The 22515-nt window shown below is 46.1% G+C and overlaps 2 protein-coding genes and 1 long non-coding RNA gene across 6 annotated transcripts in view; 1 reads left to right on the forward strand and 2 right to left on the reverse strand.

Moving 5' to 3' along the window:
- The window catches only part of LOC306654064, a 449736-nt gene extending 445842 nt beyond the window's left edge, over positions 1-3894 (reverse strand). Inside the window, exon 1 of the long non-coding RNA XR_013761876.1 lies at positions 3843-3894. This is a non-coding gene — a long non-coding RNA (uncharacterized lncRNA). The remainder of the gene's footprint in view (positions 1-3842) is intronic.
- A 5996-nt stretch (positions 3895-9890) lies between these two features.
- On the forward strand, positions 9891-12905 carry SDR39U1 (short chain dehydrogenase/reductase family 39U member 1). Its single transcript, XM_079127277.1, has 6 exons — positions 9891-9965; positions 10265-10371; positions 10459-10541; positions 10901-11022; positions 11757-11900; positions 12186-12905. Exons 1-6 carry the CDS (start codon positions 9950-9952, stop codon positions 12596-12598), a joined length of 885 nt encoding a protein of 294 aa, XP_078983403.1. The 5' UTR covers positions 9891-9949; the 3' UTR covers positions 12599-12905.
- Positions 12906-14115: 1210 nt separating this feature from the next.
- KHNYN (KH and NYN domain containing) lies at positions 14116-22091 on the reverse strand. 4 transcript variants are annotated; one of them, XM_079127275.1, is made up of 8 exons: positions 21908-22091; positions 21071-21288; positions 19481-20601; positions 19202-19332; positions 19023-19146; positions 16221-16328; positions 15910-16011; positions 14116-15386 (listed from the first exon to the last, which is right to left on the reverse strand). In XM_079127275.1, the coding sequence occupies exons 2-8, from the start codon at positions 21269-21271 to the stop codon at positions 15137-15139; spliced, it is 2037 nt and encodes a 678-aa protein (XP_078983401.1). In that variant the 5' UTR covers positions 21272-21288; positions 21908-22091; the 3' UTR covers positions 14116-15136. The 4 variants fall into 4 exon arrangements, 3 of the variants coding, with proteins under 3 accessions (XP_078983401.1, XP_078983402.1, XP_078983400.1); XM_079127276.1 differs by lacking the exon at positions 21908-22091 and adding an exon at positions 21663-21745; XM_079127274.1 differs by lacking the exon at positions 21908-22091 and having other exon boundaries at positions 19023-19119.
- Between the last annotated feature and the right edge of the window lie 424 nt (positions 22092-22515).

The raw sequence follows: 22515 nt of genomic DNA on the forward strand, positions 1-22515 counted from the left end.
TTGTTGACATTTATCAAATCTACACACTATGAACTGCTGTAGAAGAGTTAAATAAATTAATTGGTAAATTATGAGTCAATTACCACTGTTATTTTCATTTTATAGATAAAAAAACTAAGAGAGAAGTTAAAAAACTTGCACGTCACAGAAGAAATATGAATGGTCAAAAATACATGAAAAAAATTTAACATCTCTAGCAATTAGAGAAAAGTAAATCAAAACTATACTGAGATTCCATCTCACTCCTGTCAGAATGGCAATTATCAAGAACACAACTAACAATAAATGTTGGTGAGGATGTGGGGGAAAAGGTCACTCATACATTGCTGGTGGGAATGCAAATTAGTGCAACCACTCTGAAAAGCAGTGTGGAGATTCCTCAGAACACTTGGAATGGAACCACCATTTGACCCAGCTATCCCACTCCTCAGCATATATCCAAAGGACTTAAAATCAGAACACTACAGTGATGGAGACACATCAATGTTTATAGTAGCTCAATTCACAATAGTAAATTATGGAGCCAACCTAGGTGCCCTTCAACAGATGAATGGATAAAAAGAAAATGTGGTATATATACACAATTGAATATTACTTAGCCATAAAGAATAATGAAATTATGGCATTTGCAGGTAAACAGATGAAACTGGAGACTATCATGCTAAGTGAAATAGGCCAATCCCAAAAAAACCAAAGGCCAAGTATTCTCTCTGATATGCAGATACTAACACACAATGGGGATGGAGAATAGAAGTTCATTGAATTAGATAAAGGAGAATGAAGGGAAGGGAGGGAGGATGGGAAGAGAAATGACAGTAGAATGAATCCGACATAACTCTCTTATGTTCATATAAGAATACACAACCAGTGTAACTCCACACCATGTTCAAATTAGAATAAGTACATTCATGTATAATATGTCAAAATACACTACTATTTGTCCTAAAAAGAACAAATTTTAAAAAGCAAGAAAGAAACTTGTCCAGAGTCACAAAACTATTATAGGGAAGATAGCAAATTTGAACCCAGAACCTCTCCTTCCAGGATCTATACTCTTAACCAACATTCTTTCATTTATTCAATTAAAACTAGTTAAGCATCTACAAAATGAAGGAGATTTTTTTCAAATTCAAGGGTAAAGCAAAGAACAGACAAAAGTCCTGCTCTTATGGAGTTTGCATTCTAGTGAGAGGAGGCAGACGGTGAGCAAGTAAATACATGAAACATCAGATGGTAAGTGGTATGAATTGGAAAGAAGGAAGTTTCCAAGGTGAGGAAGAACACTGACTTAAAATATGCTGGTCAAAAACATCTCATAAGACATTAGATTGGGGACCTGAAGGAAGTGAGGTCTGGGACAGCCAGGTGGCTATCTGGAGGAAAGGCATCTCCAGCAAGGAGCAAACAGGCCCTGAGGCAGAAGCAGGTTTAATGTGTTCAACTGAAGGGTCAGGTTTCAGCAGGATAGGCAGAAGGGAGAGGGATAGGTAATCATAGAGACAGGTGAGGACAAGATGGCTGCAGGTCTTAAGGTCATAAGATCTTTGGTTTTTACTCTAAAACCAGAGAGGACTCAGAGCAGAGGAGTAACATGATATGATTAGAAATTTTATAAGTATCACTCTGCCTACCATGTGGATCATAAACTGTAAGGAAGCAAAAATTGGAGTGGGTGATCCAATTAGAAGGTCTTATAATAACCCTAGCAAAGGACATTAACTTGCACCAGGTGGTAACTATGTCAGAGGTGGAAGTCTAATTAAGGATTGATTGCACTTACAGATTTACTTTAGAGAGAGACTAATAGTACCTGCTCAAAGATGGACTGTGGGAGAAGAATGGAAAGGAGTTAATGGTGACTTCAAGTTTTTGACCTGAGCAACTGGAAAAATTCTACTGACATTGGTTTAGACTCGGAGAATTAGCAAAGAAGCAAGTTTGGAGTCATGGAAATCAAGAATGAATTTCTGGATATTAATTTTTAAATGCATTTTAATCATCCACATTGAGAAGTTGGACTTGGGACCCCCTGCACTTGCACAAGTAACAAAGGAATGGCTTTGGTCTTTGGTTAGGCTGGACCTGAGAGGAACTGTTAGTCTGAGCAGCTCTTCTTGCACCTCAGAGACATTTCTAGCCGAGACATTCCTTCTCCCTCCTACTCTAAGGAGGGGCTACAGACCTCTGGCTCTTGCCACTGTTCTGGTTATGGGCCGCAAAGTAGCCATCAAGAGATCATAAGTTCAAAGCCAGCCTCAGCAACCTAGCGAGGCCCAAGCAACTTTGTGACACTTTGTCTCAAAATAAAAGAAAAAAAAAATAAGAAGAACTAAACATGTGGTTCAGTGGTTGAGCATCCCTGGGGTTCAATCCCTGGTACCAAAAAAAAAAAAAAAAAAAAAAGATAAAAGACTTTTCCTGGATCTCTTTCCCCCTGGCCCTAGGATAGCCTTCTGAAATTATTTATGATGAAAGTTTCTTCCACCTTCCAGAGTGGCTTTGGTCCTTCCTCCACAGTCCTCTTAGCCCCCCATGAGCTGGGAATAGAGGAGATGGGTAGGTAGAAGAAGATTAGGTCCTGGGGAAGCGAGTCAGGGAGACATAACCAGGGTACCTGTAGGGAAGTTCAGCCTGGATATCCTGGTGCAGGGAGGATACTTCTTCTCACAGTTCTCTGTACGGTAGAGACGATGAGGGCTGGCTTTGCTTATCTCTGTATACACCAATGTGTCAGGGGCCATGAAGGAATTATGGGTTATGCTGACACCCTGCCCATTGGCTCAGACAGCCGTAGGTTCAAACGCAACAGCCTGGAAGTACAGGAGGTGGGCTTAACTAGCAAAGCCCAACCAAGTTGTCTTTGCCATCTTCTTCCTGTTTTCTTCAGGAAGTCCTTCACTCTGAATCCCATTGGTGCTCCTACCTGTTTAAATAAAGTACGCAGACTCCATTTTGTGGTTAGATCCAGTCTCCATCAGAGCTGGATCATCCCACTGTGCACCCCGTTTTTCACTTATTTCTGTGTCTTTATTTCTTGAATTTCTTATACCTTTAATATTTCTAATCTGACTCACTGCCCTAGTTTAGGGAAACTGAGTAAATGTCACGTGGGTCATGATAACAGTGTAGCAAGGGGATTGTTGTGAGGTGCTATTAAATGAGATACTTGTGATAGTGAACATGGAGACTAGGCAGCTTGGAAATCCTCAGATATGTGTGTGTGCATGTGTAGTGAGGGCATGGGATAAAGTGTTTTTGTGGCTCTGGGGGTTGAGGCAATGCTTACCAAAGCTACCTTTTCCTTTGTCTTCTTCCACCTTTATCTACTCAGCTCACATTATCTTATACCATACAGTCATCGGCAAGGTGAGGGGTTTCCTAGGGAGAAAGATGCAGATTGATCCATCTTCTCCTCCATGGATCAACCTAGGTCAGACCCATTTACAGGAGGCTGAGGCATTCTTGCCAATTTAGGGAGAAAGTCACTATTACCATGGAGGTATCTCACCGAGGACTTGACTAGATAGAAGATGAGGGGATAAAAGAAAAACTGTGGGAGAGAGCTGGGTGACCAAGGCAGGAGAGGACTCACAGGTATCCTCAGGCTTATATTCCCTATAATTGAGAGATAATCGTGACCTTAGTGTCCAATTTGGATTTAGGTAGGCTCCTGGGGACACTGGGTTGAGGGTAGAGGTGGCAAGTTCAGGATGTCTGGTGTGGATTGTGGGGAAGAAGGTTTTTAACCAGGACATTTAATGGAGCATTTATAAGACTCCATATCTAGGTAGATGCAAGAGTACACAGAAATAAGACTGTGTTCTTGTACATTCAACAGGGACTTCATTGTTGATACTGAAGAACTTTTAAAGGGGAAAATAATTTTTGAAGGAAAGCTAGGCCCCTTTTAGTGCCTCCCCTCTCTCTTCTGAAACAGCTCCTGTTGGTGACATCACATTGCGAAACTCATTGATCTCTTCTCACACCTTGACGTGCTGTGCCTCTCAGCAGCATTTGTGGACACACTATCTTCACTTGGTTTCCAGGACATGCTCTGTCCTCCCACCTCTTACCGGGCAGGCCACTCCTCAGTCCTCTTTGCTAGGTTTGACTGTCTCCTACACCAAGACATACAGATGGAAATATCCTGTGTCTTGCTGTCTGATTCAAATTTGAATGTTTAAACAAAGTGTAAAATGAACTGTGAGAGCTGCAAATAATTTAACTGAAACAGTTCAGTGGTTAAAGAGTTGAGGAGGAAAACACAGTTGACCTACCCATCCCAGAAGATGAAAGACTTGAAGGAGTTTGGAAAGGAAGCTGAGCACACTCAGCCAAGCCTGCTCCCCAGTCAGTCTCCCTGGAGAGGTGGTAGCGGTTTGGGGGATAGTAGTTCCTTCCCTATGTATATTGGGCACAAAGCTCTGGAAAGGATTCCCATACCACATCCATAAGGATATTGATGGACCTCCACTTTCATGAATCTATATCTAAAACATGTGATTTAGTGAAACCCTCCTTATCCTCCCCACAACACCTACAGTTCAGTGGAGGAATGAGCAAGCTAAGGGAGATGGGAAAGGATTATCAATAACTAGTGTGTGTGGTTGAGTTAGGCAGGAGTCCCCTGATGCCTCAGCACTCCAGCTGGGTTTACACAATGAAAACTAGTCAGTGGGGACCCGCTGAGACAAAAATAGACACATGACCCAGGCCTGGTCATTTAAAACAGTCCATAGTTGGCCACATGATTGGTTTGAGATGGCTTGTAACCCAAATCAATCCAATGACAGACAGATTTTTGCTGGGATTAAGGGAAATAGTCACTGTGCTGAAAACAGAAGCCAAAATCCATTCTAGCTCTAAAAGGGTGGAATATTCCTGAAAATTATGCCAACCTACAAAAAGGAAGAGATGAGAATAAGAAAGATGAAGATTCCTATTGACATTATTTTAGTACTTGCATATAGTCATGAATGACAGTAATATGGTTTGCAATATTATCCATTGCATCTTTCCTTTCAGGACTTCCTTCTCTCTGCAGTACAAAGGAACAAATAAGACAAGTCTCAGTTTTGACTCTCAAAATTAACTTCTTTTGGAGCTGAAGAAATAGCTTGTGTTGGACAGCGCTTGCCTAACATGCACAAGGACCCAGGTTCAACTCCCCTGTCCCTCAGAGGAGAGAGGGAAAAAAAAAAAAAGAAAATTAACTTCTTTTTTCCATATCTAAATAATATCCTAGAAAGTAGGGGATTCACATGCAAGAGCAAGGTTTTGTTCAGAGAAGAAAATATTCAGAGAAGATGAGCATAAAATTGGTCCAATAAATCAGAGAGTAGGAAAGAAACAGGATATGACATCAGAGCAGTTGCCCATTACAAGCTTTTCCTGAGCTTGAAGCTGGAACTAGAAGAGAATTAGGACAAAACTAGATTATAAATGCTGCCTGGGTTCTCTGAGAAGAAGCTCAGCTAGGGAGGTGGGAAGATGCTTGAAAACTCAGAGGGGCAGAGGGGGTATATACAAAAGACAAGGATTGGCCAGGCACAGTGGCACACGCCTGTAATCCCAGTGGCTCGGGAGGCTGAGGCAGGAGGATAGTGAGTCCAAATCCAGCAATTTAGTAAGGTCCTTAGTAACTCAGTGAGATACAGTCTCTAAATAAAATACAAAAAAAGGGGCTGGGGATGTGGCTCAGTAGTTAAGTGCCCTGGGTTCAATCCCTGGTAGAAAAGAAAAGAAAGAAAGAAAGAGAAAAAGAGAAAGAGAGAGAGAGAAGGAAGGAGGGAAGGGAAGGGAAGGGAAGGGAAGGGAAGGGAAGGGAAGGGAAGGGGAGGGGAGGGGAGGGGAGGGGAGGGGAGGGGAGCGGAGGGGAGCGGAGGGGAGGGGAGCGGAGGGGAGGGGAGGGGAGAGAGAAAGAGACAAGGATTGCACCACAATCCCCAGGCATAGCTGAAAGACTGCAAGCATCTCAGAGAAGCTTTAATTGCAGCACAGAGCTTGTGGTGATTTTTAAATATGCCCACAAATTACCCTCCTTTCAAAAGTTGCAGTCAAATTTCCCTTCCCTTGGACTTAGTGGCTCACTTTCAATAAACAGATTGTGGTAAAAGTGACTATATGCAAATTCTGAGACTAGGACATCATTAAAGACATTATGGTTTCTCCTCACTCTCCCTCTCTTGAGTCACTCACTCCAGGGAAGTCAGCAGCTATGTCATAAGGATACTAAAGGAGCCCTATACTGAGGTCTATGCAACAAGAAACTACAAGCAAGGAACAAGACCTCCTGCCAACAGCATGTGAGTGAGCCTTCTGAAAGAGGATATTTTGGCCCCAGTCAAGTTGAAGACTTGATCTGAAGAATGATTGCAGCCCTCACCAAAATCTTGACCAGGACCTCTTGAGAGACCCTGAACCATAATCACCTAGCTAAGCTATTCCCAAATCCTAACCCACAGAAACCACAAGATAAAATTGTTTCAAGCCACTATGTTTTGAAATAATTTCTTACCAGCAACATATAACTAACTGATAGACCACATCAAATTGCCTGGCAGCAATGACTATGGGAAATAGGCAAGAGATGAACCTGAAGAGAAGAGTAGACCCCTCAACTACTGCTGGTTTTTTTCAAGGTCCACACATTCTAAGCTGTCAGCCAAAATGCAAAACAAGCATTTTTCTTCCTCTAGGGGACACTCTCAAACACTGACATCAAAGCAAGAACTGGGGGTATCAGAAACAGAAGCCAAAACACTATACCAAGAGATCTGGCCTGACCAGTCATGCCTTACTTGATCTCAGCAGGCAACATCCAAGGGCCAAATGAGATGAGATCCTTCTGAGTAGGCACTGGTGACTAAATGACAGTGACTGACCAGAGGACCTGCCACACCCAGGCATCTAATTTTGAGAAGGAAAGAAGAGAGACGAAGCATTATAAAGATTAAGAAACCGAGACTATGAGAAGTTTAAAACTATAATGACAGTTACCTTGGTTGGGTGAGTTTAAGTTCAATTCACTATTAAGGAGAATCTTTTGTAAGCAAGTTATATTTAATTATAGAAAATAAAGTTATGTCCCTGCACATCAAAATGTGACTATAAATTTTAAATCTATCACACGTTTATTTATTATGAAATATTTCAGACATACAAAAATACAAAAAAAAAAAAAATGAATTCCATGTACCTGTCACCTGGCCTAAGAAATAAGATGTTCAATTCCCCTAGATACTCCTCCCTGATCACATTCCCACTCTCTCCACAGATAAATGCAATCCTGAAATTTTCTTATTAAGTTTTAGATGGATTTTTATTTTAAAATCTGATCTGCCAGTTTGGCATTTTCCACTAACTCAGGGAGCAGAATCCTTCACAGGTTTTACAATCTTTTGCTTAGGTGCTGTTTTTGCTTGTGGGAGCCTTAGTAACAGTCATTGCTCTCTTTTTAAAAGCCTGCTTAGCCCTTTTGCTTCCAGGACAGCCCTCATAGCCTGCTCTTGTTGAGCCTTTCTAACGTCTGATTTCTGATTCCTCCGTCATTACATCAGCACAAGAGACACCAGTGATGGCCCTCTGGAATTTGATGGCCCTCAGGTTCGCTTTCTTCTCTAGAGGACAGCCCAGTTTATCTGCCGAGGAAAGGAATGCCAACTCGCATTTTGCATTAAGAAAGTGGAAAACCTTCCTGTTGTTGATCCTGGTGTAGAGTCTCCCCTATCCAGGTTGTACCCTGTACCTGCTAAAATTACACATCTCAGCTTGCTCTTCATGGCTGTAGCTATAAAGAAAAGACTGATATTCCCGTGCATTTCTTTTTATTTTACAAATTTATTTATCCCCACAATAAAAACAGCATTCTTTTATTTTTAATCTTCAAATAAATAGCATTATATGGTAAGTACAGTTTTCTTTTTGCTTAACATTATAGTTGAAGAAAATATCAGGGTAAGGGAGATTCTAACAAAACCAACCTTACAGGATTCTTGCTGAAGACAAGCCAGGGTGACCAGACATCGCCTGGGGGATGGCAGATGATGAGGAACCTAATCAAATATTTTGAATGACTAGATATTGAGGGGAAGGGATTTTTTATTGATAAATTGACTTAGCTTTTTGTGAAAACTCGATTTTGCAAGTACAAAAATGAGCCTAAAAGAAGATTCAAAAATCTGACTAAGAGCTGGGGAGATAGCTCAGCTGGCAGAGTGCTTGCCTCAATAGCACAAGGCCCTGAGTTCAATCCCCTAGTACCGCAAAAAAAAAAAAAAAAAAAAAAAAAAAAGTCTGACTAAAGTTTGATCAAGCCAAGAATCTTCACGATATCCTCAGTCCCAAGGCACTCTTTACTTTTTGGTTTCTAGAGATTGCCTTTATTTGTCTATATAACCTCATAATACATTTAAATGGAGTGTATTAAATTCTATCCAGCATATCCAAGAATTTTATATTTGGAAATGTTTCAGGATGTTACATACCACTGTAGTGTTTCTTCCACGTTATTCAATTATCACTCAGCTTGCAATAGTTTGGTGAGGAAAGACACGCTAAGTAGGAAGACGTATTAGAAGAACTTATAAAAGAAGAATAGCTGGAATGAGGGTTGTAGTGGCAGAGACAGAAACTGGTCTGGGAGATATTTAGTTAGTAAAATCAAAGGTTTTCAGGCAACCAGGAAGAGATCTCTAGTGGGAAGTTTTTATAGGAGTCAGGAGGTCAGAGGACAGATCTGAATTGCACAGATTTGTGAAGGAGGGGGTCTACTGTAAAAAACTGGTAACTAAACTCAGATGTAGATGTTTACGGGAAAGCCCAGTGTGGGTAGAGAAGAAAGTCCTACCACCGAGATCTGAGGAGTATCAATGTTTTAATAATTTAAAGGAGACCAAGCAAGCAATGGAGTCTGAAAAGAGTTACCAAAAAGGCCCAGAAGAAAGTATGGTTTTCACAGAGGTCAAGAAAAAGAGAAGTTGGCAAGTGCCCAGTGTTTCTGAGATGTCAAGAAAAATAACCAAAAATTAGGCGTTAGAGTTGGTGACACATGGGAAAATTGTGTTCTTGGAGAGGGGAAATGAATGACAAAGGCAGAAACCAGACCGAACTGCCAAGTACAAAATGGAAAACACGTGTGTGTCTGTCTGTGCATGGTCAGAGACTGAACTCAGGGGAGCTCCACCACTGACCTATGTCCCCAGCTCTTTTTTTTTTTTTTTTTTTAATTTTCTAGACTGGTGTCAAATTTGTGATCCTCCTGCCTCAGCCTCTCTGGTCTCTGGGATTAAAGGTGTGTGCAACCGCACAGGGCAGAAAACACTTTTGAGCAGAAAAGATATGAAGGTGAAGAAACGGAAGATGGGCCAGAGAAAAGAAAAGGCTGGAGAGGCTCAAGATGAGAGGAACTTTAAATACTGACAGGAAGGAGGCCAGAACAGTGAGAAGAAAAAAAGGTGGCTGGGTTGTGGTAGAGTGCTTTCCTAGCATGTGTAAGGCACTGGGTTCGATCATCAGCACCACATATAAAAATAAAGGTCCTTCAACAACTACATTTAGAAGAAACAAAAAAGATAAAATAGGACGAGTAGAAAGAAATCCCAAGCACCGACCTACTCCTGACCCACCAAACAGACCGCACATCCAGAATTCTACGGTTTGCGTAGCTTTGAGATTTAGAGCTCGGGTTTTGCTGGTTTCTTTGGAAGATGGGTGGGACTGCACTTCCTTCCTCCGTTCCTTCCCCCGCCCTCTGCTACACCTCCCGGAGAAACTTATTGCCTATCATTATAAATTCTTCCGGGTCTCTGGGCAGGGCCACGCCCAGTCCCGACCCTGTCTGTTCCCAATTGGAGCGCACTCCCCAGAAGACGCATGCGCATAGGGTCATAGTTGGCGGGGCGTGGGGGGGGCTTTAAATCTTGCGCAGGCGTGTTAGGACCTCATCGCTATGCGGGTGCTTGTGGGTGAGGGAGGGAAGAAAGGAAGAGTGGGGGGCGGGCTTTTTCAGAAATTGAGAGATTGGGAGGCCTTGCCAGGAGGGCACAGTTTCCTCCACAGGCAAGCTGACCTTGGTTTCCTAGCCCGAGAAACCGAACTTCCCTGACCCCTGTGACCTGTGTCACCTCTGCCTCTCGGGGAGGGTTAAAGAAGGAGGGGAGAAGTCTAGAGTCAGATGGGATGGCACCAGAAGAGGGGACACAAGCGGAGACGCCAAGCATCAGCCTTAACCTCCATGCATAAACAGTTTGTATTCTCCAATCAGGTGGCGGAACAGGCTTCATTGGAACAGCCCTAACCCAGCTGCTGAAAGCCAGGGGCCACGAAGTGACATTGGTCTCCCGACAGCCCGGACCCGATTGTTTCACGTGGGTATGTCCATCCTCTGGAAGCTGGGTGGGGAGGCAGTTTATCAGCACAGAGCGCGGCCTGCAAGCACTATGAGCTTTTCTCTGACAGGATGAGCTTGCTAGATCTGGGCTGCCCAGCTGTGATGCTGCTGTCAACCTGGCAGGAGAGAACATCCTTAACCCTCTCCGAAGGTCAGATGGGTCCCTAAAGCAAATAAAATATCCCCCAGAGCAGAGAAGAGAGGGTCCGACCTCAAAGGAACCCTGTGAGCTGAAACTAATGGAGCTGCCAGTCTACTCATCCCATCCCACCCCATCTCTCTATGCCCACCTGCTCCCCTACCCAGGCAGTCAGTTGATTTAAGTTCTCACACATAACTCAGAATGCCCAATAAAGACATGTCTTTTCCTTCTTCAGTAGACAGGAACCATTTTTCTTTTGCCACAATGCAAGGTTTTACTAGAAATTGGTACAAAATAGATCCCAGGGACTGAAAGAGGGGAAGATGTGTGTATGTATTTAGTGGCTTTTTATTTTGTTTTTCTTGCAGGTGGAACGAAGCCTTCCAGAAAGATGTTCTTAGCAGCCGCCTGGAGACCACCCAAATGCTGGCTAATGCCATCACCAAAGCCCCACAACCCCCCAAAGCCTGGATCTTAGTCACAGGTGTAGGTATGCCCGTAAATCATCAACCTCTTGTATTAGCCAAGGCAAAGGGGGTGCAGAGGAAGAGGGTAGCTCCACCCTTGTAGCTATATACACCCCAGAGAGCTGCTTGTTTCCAGATATAGTAAATTCTCGGCCCTGGATCCATGCATGTTTCTCCTGACCTATGTCCTTTCACTGAGAAATAGAGAACGTCAGAGAAATGGGGGAGTGGTACCACTCCTAAGGCTAAGGAAAAGCCCACCTCCTCCCAAGTCCCTTGCTTTTCACACCACAGTTCTTTAGGAACAGAGTTTCTGATTGTAGTATTTCACCTTTGGAACCAAATAATTGCAAACAATCATAACATACATACCAGCCACAATTCTAAGTGTTTTATACATATTACATTGATTAATCCTCACAACAACCCTATGAGGTAGGTACTATTATTCCCATTTTAAAGATGAAAAAAATTCCATACAGAGAGGTTAAATAATTTGTCAAAAGTCAGAGCTGAATTCAAACTCAGGCAGCCCCCATGTTTCTGTTCTTAACCACTATGCTAGCAGCCTCTGAGAGTAACCCCACAACCAAAGTTAGGAGTTCTTCCAAGCAGGACCAAGTCGGGTCAGAGAAACTCAAGGGAAAATATCCATGGCTTTCTTCTCATGGGGCCCAATAGGGGAGGCCAAGTGGAGTCTTGACTGCATAGGACTAGGCAGGAATAACACCCAGAACAAACAAGTGCTTTCCGACAGCTTACTACCGGCCCAGCTTGACCGCAGAATATGATGAGGACAGCCCAGGAGGGGATTTTGACTTTTTCTCCAACCTTGTAACCAAATGGGAAGCTGCAGCCAGGCTTCCTGGAGATTCTACACGCCAGGTGGTGGTGCGCTCTGGTGAGATCCAAGGACCTGGGTCCCAGACAGGGTGGAGTGGCTTCTCTAGGCCACGGGTGGGGAGGATATCCAAGGAGCTAAGTTTACAAAGACAGTGTGCCATCACTTCTCAGTCTGCAGAGGGGAGAATAGAAAGTCCTAAGGAGAGCCACAGCCCTCAACTCTTATTACAGAGCTGGGTCCACATGTGCAATGAAGAAGGGGAAAATGAGAAATGGGGAGCAGCATTCAGGCTGCTTCAAGGCTGACGGGGCCTCCCTGTACCATCTCTCTTGCCTGTTCTAGGGGTTGTGCTAGGCCGTGGAGGTGGTGCCATCAGCCACATGCTACTGCCCTTCCGCCTGGGTTTGGGAGGCCCCATTGGCTCAGGCCACCAGTTCTTCCCCTGGATTCACATCAGGGACCTGGCAGGAATCCTGACCCATGCCCTTGAAGCAAATCACGTGCAGGGGGTCCTGAATGGAGTGGCTCCAGCCTCCACAACTACCAATGCTGAGTTTGCCCAGGCCTTGGGCACTGCCCTGGGCCGCCCAGCCTTCATCCCTCTCCCCAGGACTATCGTGAGAGCTGTCTTTGGGCAAGAGCGTGCTGTCATGCTACTGGAGGGCCAGAAGGTAGTTCCACGGCGAACACTGGCCACTGGCTACCAATATTCCTTCCCAGAGCTGGGGGCCGCCTTGAAGGAAATTGTAGCCTAAGTAGGGAGGTACATGGCAGGGACTGAGGCCCATCCCTCAGAGAGGCTTCCTAGTTACATACTGAGAATAGTCTGGTTCTTAAGAGATTCCTTTCCCATTCCTCTTTTTTCTCCATTGTTCTTCCACCTTATTTATCTGAGAAACTCTCCACAGTCTCAAGGTTATAATCTCATCAAATTAGGACTTCTACTTCTTCCACTCCTTGTAAAAGAATTTCCAAGTTTGGTTTTTGTGCTGCATTATTGTCCCAGTTCTCTGTGTAGAAAATGCTCTGCAGGTTTGGCAATAAAGATAAGTTATCTCACTAGCTTTTGCTCATCTCTTTGGCCTAGATTCTCCAATAATTTATTTCAAAGACTGTCACCCAAGATGATTCATTTCCCTACACAGCGTTTTGATAGGCAACATCTCTCCTCACCTTTTCCTTTCTTGGTCCCTCAGTAACCAAAAGAGCTGGTCAAAGTTATGGGGCATAGTCATGATGAAAGTAGAGGTTAGTAGATAAGAGAAATGATAATTCATTTCCAGTGAGTTTTGTTGGTCATCCTGCACACCCATTCAGAGTGCCATTAGGATGCCAGCAGAAGAGATGAAGCCCCATTCAGGTCAACATTAAACCTGTGTCACCAAAGGGTAGTGAATTAATAAAAGCAATCACATGTTGGTCCCAATTTATCAAACTGCAGCAGGACAAACCAATGTCCCTGTCTGCAAGAAGCCTAGGATTTGCCTCTCATCTGATGGGGGCACTTCATTCTACCAAGGCCTTCAGCACAAAAGGGTAGAAGATACCTCTGGCCTCTGGGTACACCCAGTCACGGAAAGTAAAAAGGACAGAGAAACAATCACAAATGACGGATTCAACCATGTCAGGAAGAAGTAAATCCCACGCGTTCATCTAGGATCCTTCTAATCTATCTGAAGTTAGGACACCTGCCACAGCCAACCAGAAGCAGTCCTCCTAGCTCCCAGTTTGGACCATATTAACCAATCTCCTTTCTTCCCAGAGCACTGGGGATTGTATAAGTCATTGTTACCTCCCTGAATAGCCTGTCTCCCAACATACCTGCCCCTAGCCTGGGGTCAATACAGTCTAGTGATATAAATCACCAATGGGGACACAGGCAAAGACACTGGACTCTCTCATTCTGCTCCTCATGCAACTTCTGTGCCACTCAAGGGAAAGAAGAAGTAAGAGCCTGAAAAGGTTTATTCAGGGCGAGACTGCAGGGCCAAACAACAGAACTCAGGGTAACTGTCCTACCTCTTTATCTGGTCTTGGACTCTAGGAAAATTGACTATTCTTCCTGGGGGAATGAGCAGTAACATAAAAGCATAGTTTAGGCTACCCTAGAAGAAAGACTACTGATTAATACTGTCCGCAGGAGGAATGTGCTGCCTTGCAGGGAGAAAATTCCCCAGAACAAGAGGAATTCAAACATACAAGCATTGACCTGTGAGAATCAGGATAGAAAGAGCATGTTACAATGCAACAGTGGGGTTGGTCCAGTGGCTGATCAGATCCTTCCAATTCTGATTCTTCAGTTTTCATTTTCTGGATAATTGGTTCATCTAATAAAACTTCTGTAGCCCTCCCATCTCCACACACCTACACAAAGCAGAACAGTGCCTTGCTTTAGGCAACCTGTATCTTCCGTAAAGAAAACTTTAGGGTCAGATCACATCTATGTTGTCACTGCACAGCATGGCTTCATCAATTTGGTGAATGCCATCAACATTTCAGCTAGAGGATCTAACCAGGGACTTTCTGACATCATTGTTAATCTGTAAACAAACCCTGGAATGCCACAGAAGAGCTGCCATTTATAGGAACCCTGAGAGTATTTTGGTACTACAAACAGTCATCCTAATTGAACTACCTTGTAAATGCGGACTTTAAAGTTTGCCCAAAAGGGATGCAGCCATTATAGGGCATGTTGTACAAGGACACAGTGTTAAAATCTAGGGCATGGGCCCTGGACGTGGAAGACCCACCATCTCTGAAAGTGAGGTTTGCTTAGGGAGCCTGTGCAGCCACAGACAGGCACACCTGAGACTTTGTCTAAGTACTTTTCTTCCAAGGAGCTTTCCTCTGTAATCTCATTTCTCTTCCCAACAGGCAGTTTTACTTCTGATTTCCAGGCAGCAGTAAAGGCCAAGCAGCTCAATCAAGGTCACAGGCCCATCTCCAACTCAGCCATAGCTCCAATCTCCAGGACTTACCCTTTCCTGCAGCCCCCACTCCCTACAGAAGCCCTGTGCTACAGCAAGGTTGAAGTGTTAGGGCTGAGCAGACCTCCTGAGAGCTGGTTGAGGTCCTCACTTGAGATTGGGTCAGTTTGTGGATCTACCCCCAGAGGGCCACAGGCAAGAGATATCCCTCACTTAAATGTTCCTCCCCAGTGCTTCCCTGACCCAAATTACCAACTCAGAGTGAGACTGGGTCAGAGTATGAGCAGCAGAGGGACTCTCCCAGAAGGGGCTGAGCTGGGGGAGGCTGGGGTTAAACTGGGCAACAGTAACGAAGGAAGGTAGGGCTCAAAAGTTGAGACCGAGTAAGGCCTCAGACAGTTGGTTGATGTCCCGACAGTATGGTTCCCGCTGCAGGATGAAGTCCACCTTGTGATCCTGACCCCGGAACACCTCCAGCAGCTGGCGCCGGAGCCTCTCTGTCTCCCGGGTCTTCCGAATGCCACTGCTACCTTTTTCTTCTTCTCTCCCCTGCTGCTGATTACCATGTTCTGCAAATCCCCTGGAAGGATTCTGAGCCTTAGAAGATCCCTGTTTTCTGGGAAGAAGTAAAAACAAAAAGAGCTGATGAGCATCCTGGAAGGAAAGCATATCTCAGTGGGCCTCCTCCCTCTGAATTGGCCTGCCTGTTCCTCACTCTGGGAGAACAATCCTGAAGTTCCCTAAGCTGACCACTGAGTGGCAGTATCAATCTACTTCTGAAAGGGAAATGGACCCTTTAGAAGGTGAACGTGGCCACTAAGAATGTAGTTCTAGTCCTAAATTAACCACTTATTTAATGGGCCAGCAGAGGGCATAGTGAATACAATTGACTATTAGTATAGAAACCATTTTCCAAAGAACTCTATCAAACACATTGACACTCCTAAAACAGGAGTTTCCCTCCCAACCAGGACTTTTATGTCAGGATTCCCTACAGAGATTTTAAAGGCTGAGTGCAGAGCAATTCAAACTACTGTAGAATTAAGCTGGGCCAAACTGAGGTCACCCTCCCACTCAAGTCTCCAGGCCTACAGAGAGAACAGAGCTAGGAGCTGCTGGCAGGGAGTCTGGGGCATTACCTGGCTGGCTTCTTCAGGAACTCATCCAGGGTGGGGCCATTTCTTCCCAGTGGGTCATCAGGAACCATGAAGAGGTTTCCCGCGAAGGTGAAAGGTAGCAAGCTAAATGAAGAAGAGAAAGTGTGGTCACAGAGAGGCCCTTGCCCAACCTCTCAAGACAGCTGAGACCACCACTACCAGAAGCTGCTGGCTATCATCCTTCCAAGCAATTCCAAGCCCCTTCCCAGAGTTCTCACCCAGTGGCCAGAGAAGAGCTGCCTTTAGAGAAAGGTCTGAATCCGTGCCCTAGTCTCAAGGGAGAGCTCCCTCACCGCTCTCTGATGATTGCCATCCACTTGTCGGACTCCTCTGCCAAGTCCCGGAACTGGTCATTGGAGACAATGATCCCATTGGTCTCTTCTGCCAGCTTCACCATGAACCTGTCTCAAAAACCATGGCAACATTCCAGAATTCTTCAAGGCCCAGAGTATTACCAGTCCCTGTGACTCACTTCTGATGATGGAGATTTGATACCCCCACCTCACCCTGACCTGGATATAGGTGATTTACTAGATACAGGTGCCATGGGTTACAGCAGAAATAAAGATGAATCCTAGGTAGTCTCTGAACAGCATCCCTTCCACTAGCCACAACCCTTCACCCAACATTTTATGCCTCCTTCATAAGAGACAGTAAGATCTGGCACTGACTCTGTCTTCTGCCCTACCACAACAATCACTTACAAATCCACTATGTTCATCCTCTGAAAAGCCTTCCACTCTGGAAACCCTCTTCCTTCCTTACCACATTAGTGATTCAGATATTACAGCTGAGCTACCACATAGCCTCCTCACCATTCACCTACCTCTAATCCTTCACCACCCTCCGGGCTCGTCTACCCTCCCCAAAGAACACATGCTCTTCCCTTATACAGAGCTCTTCCACACTCACCTTCATCTACTGAGTAAAGTCAACATGCCCAGGCCTGGCAGCTAAGGCCCTCTAGAATGCAATTCCACACCACTCTTACAGCCTTCTCTCTCCCATTATTCCCTCAATTCCAGGCAAAAACAAAGATCAGATTACACCCTGCGCTCCAAACATGGCCTGCACTGTCTCTGACTTCCATGTGTCTCAAACCATTCCCTCCATCTAGAAAGTACTCCCCAAACCTTTGTGATGAAGACAATCACCAGGGGAATTTTAAAAGAGTAAGCCAGGTATGGTGGCACACACCTGTAATCCCAGTGACTTCACAGGCTGAGGAAGGAGGATTACAAATTCGAGGCCAGCCTCAGCAACTTAGTGAGGTCCTAAGCAACTTAGCAAGACCTATCTCAAAAAATAAAAAATGCTGAGAATGTGAGTCAGTGGTAAAGCACCCCTGGGCTAGATCCCTAGGACCAAAAAAATATCAATGCCTGGGTTCCACTTTAGCAATTCTGATCCCACTGTGTAGATTCATGAGGTAGTGGGAAGCAGTCTTGTTAACAGGTTTAGAAAACAAAAGAGATCCAACCCATCCACATCCTTCTCAACAAACAATTCACAAACCCTTCCTGCAAAACACCAGTCAGAAAGGGCTCCCTTCCTCTGAGTTGCTGTAGTGTCTGATTTATAAGTTTCTTTTGGCTCTTTGAAGTCAAAAGAGTCAGGTCTTGTTCCCTGTGTTCCTTCTACAGACCATGTACCTAGTACCAAGCAGGCAATTAGTATTCGACAGGATTAGGCAGGAGAAATGTTGGTTCTGAGTTTCTGGCTGGGAAGCAAATTAAGGAGATGATATATCAATGTATAAGGTATACACACAGTATACAAAAGGTATTTTCTGGTTAAGCATATTTTACTATTATTGCATTACATGGCATGTTGTTCATTTGTAAGCCTATGCTATGTAGCACTGTGCTTATTCACTGTTACCAGGGAAAACTTCCAATTTATATTGTTATCTGCTCAACAGTTCCTATACAACTGCACAAACACATGCCTTTAAAAGTCATTAAAGCTGACTCACTCTTCAGTCTCAATTCTGTTTCAATGCTGGTGTGGAAAGAAGGTCCCATATCTTGAATTCACTGTGAAATCTCAGCACAAAACAAAATACCACTGGGAGGAAATGGACTGCCTTTTGTAGAACATTTATTCGCAAGAAGTAAAACTTAAGTTTTGAAAAGACAAAATATATAATCAATGTGGCTTGAAATTAACTGTTTAAAACTAAATAATATCCTAAAGAACAAAGAGCCTATAGTTGTAAAATTTCTAAATTGGTTAATTAGCTTTCAAATATGCTTATTTCCCACACCATGCATGTATACTGCAGCTGGACTATACCCTGGGTTTAAACCATCTAGCAGTTCTGAGGTCTGTTTTTCCTTTGTTAAGGTAGTTCACCATTCTTACCCTTTGTCTCCACAGCTTCAAAAAAGAGATAATATTTTATGCAACACATAGTGTGGTCCATAGAAGGAAATGTCATGGACTCTTGTCTACAACGCTGAGTGAGGCAAAAATATACCTTTTCTTCTTTTGATATTCACAAGGAAGATGAATGAATAGAGGAAGAACATGAGCCAAAGAGATTAATTCACTAAGAGATGGGCCCGTAGACAAAGCCACCAGAAGTACAGCTTGAGGCTCAAGTTCAGATCTTCAAATTCTAAGTCCTGTGATCTTTCTACCATACCATGTTTTGTACAGTCCTATTGTTCACAGATTGTGTTTCTTCATCTTATTTACTCTGGTTTTTCCATAATGTTGGGGGAGTGTCTCCACATGTTTGGAAATTTAGGTTGAAGAACCCATCTGTTAGCTATTCATGTTACTAGTGTTCCCATCTTTCCAATAAACCAGTATTTTCTAGACTGTAAGGCACTACACAAATACAAGGTGTCATTCAGGTTGACGAATGAAGCAGGAATGATGAATGGTCAAACATGGTTGTCTAAGTCTATCCCATCTCAGCTACAGGGGAGGTTTACCTTACTAGTCATAAGGGCACATGGAGGAATAACTTTCTGCCCCACTCTTGAGGCTTGGAGATAGAGCAAATGGTCAGGAGCTTCTCTCTCCCCCTCAACCTCCCACTGGATTCCTTAAATAATCAAAGCTCGGGCCAGGAGAGTAGCAAGTACCTGTCATCGTAGGAGGAGATCCTCTTTCCATCCATGACTCGTGAGGGGGTTAGGGAGAGCAAGCTGAGGGAGTACAGCTTTTGTAGGAAGTGACTCTCTATAGAAAAAGAACAAACAGGATTCTCTTCAAGGTGGAAATAGAGCCAATCCCAGGACACAGATGATCAAACACAACTCACCTCTAACCTTGGCATCCTTACTGAAACGCCACTGAGGCACAAAGACAGTTATGTCACGGTGGCCACGGTCCCAGAAGTACTGCACAGCAATGGCAATGCCCCGGCTAGAGAAGTAGTGTTGGAGCCCATGGCTGTAGGAGGAAAAGTGTCAGCACTGGAAGCCCAGGTGAGGAGCCTGGCAGCCTTGCTGCAGTGTTAACCCCTCAGCATGTCCCCAGGGCACACAAAGATGGCTGTCTCATCCTCCCTCCCCAACATCAAGCCCCACTAGGTACTCACACCATGGCCACGTTGCTGCCATCAATGACAATATGGCGGAGGTCTGGCTGGCCAGGCACATTGGCAAGGCACAGGGTGAAAGGATCCTGCAGGGCCTCCTGGAAACGCTGCGTGCCAGTCACTAAGTTGCCCCCACGGGTGCCTCGTTTCCACGGGGACCCTCGACCTCGAGCCACAGCCTGCTGTTTGTCCCCCCGGTCTCCCCGGTCTCCACAGGGCCAGGGGGGTTCAGGCGCAGGTGGAGGGCTAGGTACTCTTGGAGGTGAGGCATTTCCATTGTGCAACCGCTGAAGAAGGGAAGCTCCCCGGGGTTGAGATGTCCTCTGACAGAGGCCATGGGCACCAGAGAGCTCACCCTGGACACTGAACCCACCTCTTTCCTGATGCACCCCCTCCCTTCCTAGGGCCTTTCTTTTCAGGGACCCATCTTCCCCTGTCCCTCCACCTGCTGAATATGGCCTGAAAGAAACTTCTCTGTCCCAGGCATCTTCCCTAGGCAGTTCCTTCCACCACAAATCCATCTCCCTGGGACCACCCTGTTTCCCTCGATCCTTCTCTATAGTATGACTCTCTCCCACTGCTCCCTTTGATTCTCTCCACCCCACAGATCCAGTGTGCAGGGACTCCCCACCTTCGCTCTGGAGAGTCCTGACTCCCTGATACTGAGTACCCGGCAGGTCTGCGCTTCTCCCCTCCCATGAGGTTAATACTTGTGGCCCCTGCCCACTGGAGGCCTCCTGCACCAGACTCAGGAGTTCTTCCTGAACAGCCAAGGGCAGCTGCAGCAGGGCCTCAGTATGAACATCCTCCCAGGTCTGCAGCAGAGCAGAGAAGTCTCTCAGCACTCCAGTACTCTGAGAGGCTCTGGGACATGGTCCTGGCTGAAAGTCCCAGCTCAGTCGCTCCACTAGCTCCTCCACACGGCTCTGAGCCATGACAAAGGCCTCAGTTAGGCCACTGATCATCAGTGAGCCAGGTGCTTGAGGTACCAGATGGGCTGATGTGCTCCAGGCCAGACAGTCAAGGAAGAAGCCCTGGGCTCCCAGGAAGATACAGTGCAGTCTGGAGGGGTAGTGGATTTCATTTTGCAGTTCTGGGCTGCAGAGACCCTTCAGGTACTCCTGGAGGGGAATGTCAGAAAAAGAAACTGCTTGAATCTATCTCTCATCACTCCCAAACTATGTATTTCATAAATAAGGAAACTAAGAATCCGATCACAAGGCTAGCAGGTGGTAGAGCCAGATTAGAACCCCTGCCTGACTCCAAAGGAAGCAATGTGGCTGGACCTCCCCACCTCCACCCCACCCACATACAGTGACCTCCCACATACAGTGAATTCCTTGGCAGGGCCCACTTGCTCAGCAGGATTATCTCTGTTCTCCAAAAGAACACAAATAATTCCTTGCAGAACCTGGGCTGTCACAGCAGAAATGAAACCAAAACTCAAAACAGAGCTGGAAAGTCCCTCAAAGCTCAGGGGCACTAAGGTTGCCAGAGGGATGATGAAGTACATAGATCGTCTCCTGCCCCCTCCTTGGACTCTGCCTCTGTGCAGAAGGACTTCCTGGGAAGGATCAGGGGAGAGTTCACCTTGGCTCTGCTGATGTTCTCCTTGGGGCCCTCAAGTTGCAGCCAGATGTGAGGATTCTCAGGGCAGTCCTTGGGGAGGACACTCATCCCCACTCTGAAGATGCGCTCCAAACGGGCCTGCTGTTCCCGAACCTTATCTTCTGCCTCCGCAGACACCGCAAAGCGGTCAGGGGTTGGGAAACCAGCCCCCCAAGTAGGCATGGCTTCTTCCCTTTGTCCTGGAGGGAGGAAGGCAGCTCAGAGCCTCACCATCCCCTCAACCCAAAACCCGATCTCCCCATCTACACCAAAGATCAACAGGTAGCACCTAGTTACAATTCTGGTAAACAACCCCAGCTGCGGAATCCTTCTTGACTGCAGGGAGGGTGTCAGATTATCCAAACATGGGCCTTCTATCCCTAAGAGAAAGTCATGGTAAACAAGGCTTATCTTGGTGGCTGGCCTTTGGAAAATAACCAAAGGCCTGAGCAGGAAGGGTGGAGGGCTCCAGCTCCGTCTGGAGGTTAGCAGGAATCGATGGATGTCGAAAGAGTCCCTCTCCTCAGGGTAATCTGCAATTTTCAGGTTTCAATCCTCAAAAATGAATCCTCACCTGGGGCTTGAACTGAGCTGTCCTCTGGGGCCCCTTGTCTGCCATTTCCAAGGCTCTAGCCACTCCCACCTCTTCGCCTGCCCCTCCCCCAGCCATCCACGCCCCGCTTCGTCACGCCACGCGCCCCACCCGGGGCCCGCCCCCGCCACAGCCCACTGCGGCCGCTGCCCTAGGCCGGCCGCGCTCCCCATCGCCGCCGCGCGGGCCCGGCTGCGGGCTCCCGGGCGCCAGGGAAGGGCGCCTACCCGCCTAAGCCGCGGGCTCCAGCCTCACGTCCAGCTGGCGCCTCTTGGTACCCCAGGCCCCAGCTTCGCCCGTGCCCCCAGCCCAGAGGACCAGGGCACGGGGCCCGAATCTGGGCGGGCCTTCCTGGGTTCCTCACCCAACGAGCACCTCTTCTCTCCACCTCTCAAACTATTTTTTGAGTCACTTCCTGGCCTGGGGCGGAGTCAGCCCCCGCTCCTCCTCGGGCCGCGCCTGCACTGCCTTGGCACGCGGCCCGGAGGCGCGCTCCCTCCTCCTGCGCGCGCGCCTGGGCTCCTCCAGCCGCCGCCCAGTCCCGCGTCCCCGACTCCGCCCAGCCCTGTCGCAAGCAGTTCTCCAGGCCCCTCTGCCTCCTAGGTTCCCCGCCAGCTCTCACGTTTGTCTGTCTCCCGGCCTTCGGGATTCTTGCGTGTTCTGCGCATTTGTTTCTCGGGAAAGAGAAATCATTCGTTGAAAATTGGTCCCTTGGTATGAACACGTGGAAGACCAAAGTGACTGGGCCAGGGTCACGACTTTGTGATGCTCTTGGTGCAAGCCCTTTCCACCAAAACAATTGTGAGGAAGGCAGGACACCCCTTTCTTCCAAAAA

The sequence above is a fragment of the Sciurus vulgaris genome (genome assembly GCF_902686455.1).
Source record: "Sciurus vulgaris genome assembly, chromosome: 2".
NCBI lineage: Eukaryota > Metazoa > Chordata > Mammalia > Rodentia > Sciuridae > Sciurus > Sciurus vulgaris.